The sequence below is a fragment of the Atta colombica genome, unplaced genomic scaffold (genome assembly GCF_001594045.1).
Source record: "Atta colombica isolate Treedump-2 unplaced genomic scaffold, Acol1.0 scaffold72, whole genome shotgun sequence".
Lineage (NCBI taxonomy): Eukaryota > Metazoa > Arthropoda > Insecta > Hymenoptera > Formicidae > Atta > Atta colombica.
In genome coordinates this window covers 213,805-216,758 of record NW_017259564.1, presented here as the reverse complement: position 1 = coordinate 216,758, position 2,954 = coordinate 213,805, and the positions used below count along the sequence as shown (strand labels likewise).

At 26.6% G+C, this 2,954-nt stretch overlaps 1 protein-coding gene across 1 annotated transcript in view; it reads left to right on the top strand.

Annotated features, from left to right (window-relative positions):
• The window catches only part of LOC108692448 (cytochrome P450 6A1-like), an 8,379-nt gene extending 5,869 nt beyond the window's left edge, over positions 1-2,510 (top strand). Inside the window, exons 3-6 of the mRNA XM_018200692.1 lie at positions 482-1,007; positions 1,401-1,622; positions 1,911-2,162; positions 2,286-2,510. Of these exons, the coding sequence (XP_018056181.1) occupies positions 482-1,007; positions 1,401-1,622; positions 1,911-2,162; positions 2,286-2,458 (1,173 nt within the window). The 3' untranslated portion in view covers positions 2,459-2,510. The remainder of the gene's footprint in view (positions 1-481; positions 1,008-1,400; positions 1,623-1,910; positions 2,163-2,285) is intronic.
• Positions 2,511-2,954: the final 444 nt, after the last annotated feature.

Here is a 2,954-nt window from a genome sequence, read left to right as displayed (position 1 = left end):
GGGGGGCCCCCCCCCCCCCCCTCCCAAGAAGTGGTCGAAACATTCGAGTATACAGCAAGTAAAAAATATAATTTATATATACATAGAATTAATGATTGTGCATTAAGTATCGCACCGATTCTCATTTGCCTAATTTCCTACATTATTGTAATTTGGAAAGTCATGTATGATACGTTTTTTTTCGTTACATTCTTTAAAATATGATAACTATCAAATCATAATGAATGAAATCATTTTTAATATCATGTGATTTTTCAAATAACGTGATTTAAAAAAAATCATAAAAAATATTGATTTGAAACAACAATTCATTTCGTGAATTATCTTAATTATATGATTTCATTATGTAATTTTGTGGCATAAATTTTTTCAGTAAGGTTATCTCCAGAAGTCTTAAACAAATTTTTATGAAATAGGAAAATTGAATTTTAAATTTATTTAATTACAAATTTTTATTCTTTATCCTTTACTTTTGTTGTAGACTGAACCGTTATCGCAACATCTTTTTTCTTTGGAGTCAAAAAGATGGCGACCGTTGAGGACAAATTTGTCACCTATTTTTACATCTGGTAAATTAAAAGAAATGTTCTCTTTAATGTCGGAATGTGCTGACCACTTGATCCAATATATAGAAAAAATATCGAGCAAGAATGAACCTATAGAATGCCGTGAATTGTCGGCCAAATATACAACTGACGTTATCGGTAACTGTGCCTTCGGCATCGACATGAATGCACTGTCAAATGAAGAAAGCGAATTTCGTAGAATGGGAAGAAAAGTATTCGCTTTGACTTGGACACGTATATTACGAATAAGAATCAGACAAATATCTCCGTGGCTTTACAATATGCTCGGTTATGTTCTGCCACATACAGATGTTACTAGATTTTTTACACGCGTTATCACGGAAAACATGGATTACAGAGAAACGAATAATATTATTAGGAATGATTTTATCGATATATTGCGCGAATTAAAAAAACATCCAGATAAATTTGGTGATTTTGGTATGTATTAAATATATGTATCTTTATATACATATCTTTATATACATATTTTTTTACACAGATCAATTTTTATATATATAAAAAAATTACATAATTTTGCACATATCTGAAATAATTTATGAACAATAAAATGAAGTTAACTTCTATTATTCTATTATTATTCTAACTATTATTGTGACTTATGACCAAATTTCTATTGCGGTTATATTTTCATATACTGTTTGAAAATAATTATAACTTTAAAGATATAATAAATTTAATATATATAAATTGTTAATTAATGTAAAAAAATAAACCTATTAAATTTATAAGATTTATTTATAAAAAATTACACCTATTAAAAAATAAACCTATTAAATTTATAAGATTTATTTATAAAAAATTACATTTTAGATTTGACAGACAATTTAATAACATCTCAAGCATTTGTATTTTTCATTGCTGGCTTTGAAACTTCGTCGACGACTATTAGTAATGCACTCTACGAGTTAGCGTTAAATCAGAACATACAAAACAGTCTACGTAAAGAAATTAATGAAGTTTATGTAAAATATGATGGAGACCTTATATATGACAATATTAAAAAAATGAGTTATTTAGATAAAGTTTTCAAAGGTACGTCATTTAACAAAGAAATTAAAGAAACATGTACTCTATGTTGTTCTTCTTTTCAACAATGTTATAATAGGTCTGTTTTTTTTGGCTGAACTTTTGCACCAGTTCATCTGTCTTCTTTTTCTCTTCAGAAAGAAAGAAGACAAAAAAAGATGAAACTGGTGCAAAAGTTCAGCCAAAAAGAATAGACCTAATGTGATCTCATACCGTATTAATAACCTGTTTCAATTGTAATTTTGTAATGTATATTTTTATACATTAATTAAATATTGTTTTTATTGCGTGTAGAAACCTTACGAAAGTATCCAGTAGTGACATTTCTTATGAGGCAATCTATAACAAGTTATACTTTTGATGGTACCAAAGTCAATATACCGGAAGGTCAAAAAGTATGGATTCCTGTTTATGCAATTCATCGAGATCCAAGTATTTATCCAAAGCCAGATGTTTTCGATCCAGAAAGATTTAATGACGATACTATGCAAAGCAGACATCCAATGTCTTATCTACCTTTCGGGGACGGGCCAAGGAATTGTATTGGTAAAGCAAAATAAATTTAAATATTATTTCTCATTTGGTTTTGCATTAAAAAATATTTTTAATAAAAAATGTTTTCATTAAAAAATATTAATCTAATTTATATTAGCTACTATTAATTTTCAGGTTCTCGTTTCGCTATTTATCAGAGTAAAGTTGGACTTCTAAAGATACTACGAAATTACAAAATCGAGACTTGTGAGAAAACTCCAATACCTTATGTAAATGATCCTAGAGCATTTATATTAGCACCAAAAGACGGATTATATTTAAAAATAATTAAAATTAATCAGACTTAGTTTTTTTTAACTATTTGTAGAAAATATTCGTAATAAAAAGTAGAGAAAATTATGAAAAGAAATCTGTTAATTATATAACTAGATAAATAATAATAGAAGTTATTATTATAATTTCTTCCGATTATATTTCTTAATGTCCATATGCATTAATATTTCATATCAGTTAATTAATTAATTTATAGTGTCCATGTACATTATGTTGCACCAACATATTGGTCAGTACTTAATACCACAACTCATAAGTTAACTTTTAATCGAGGTTCAATTTATTCTTTGTCTTTTTTTACTTTTAGAACGTTTGTAATATATAATATATAGTACGGAATGTTACCAGAATGTCGTCATTTCAAATGTTTTTTACAGAATATTTCATTTGAACTATTTCTTCAAACATTTACAGAACATATTATTTGAAATATTCTAGAGAGACATTCTATTTGAAATATTATGTTTATAATAAGAAATATTTTCTTAATATTCTAGAGATGTTTCGATT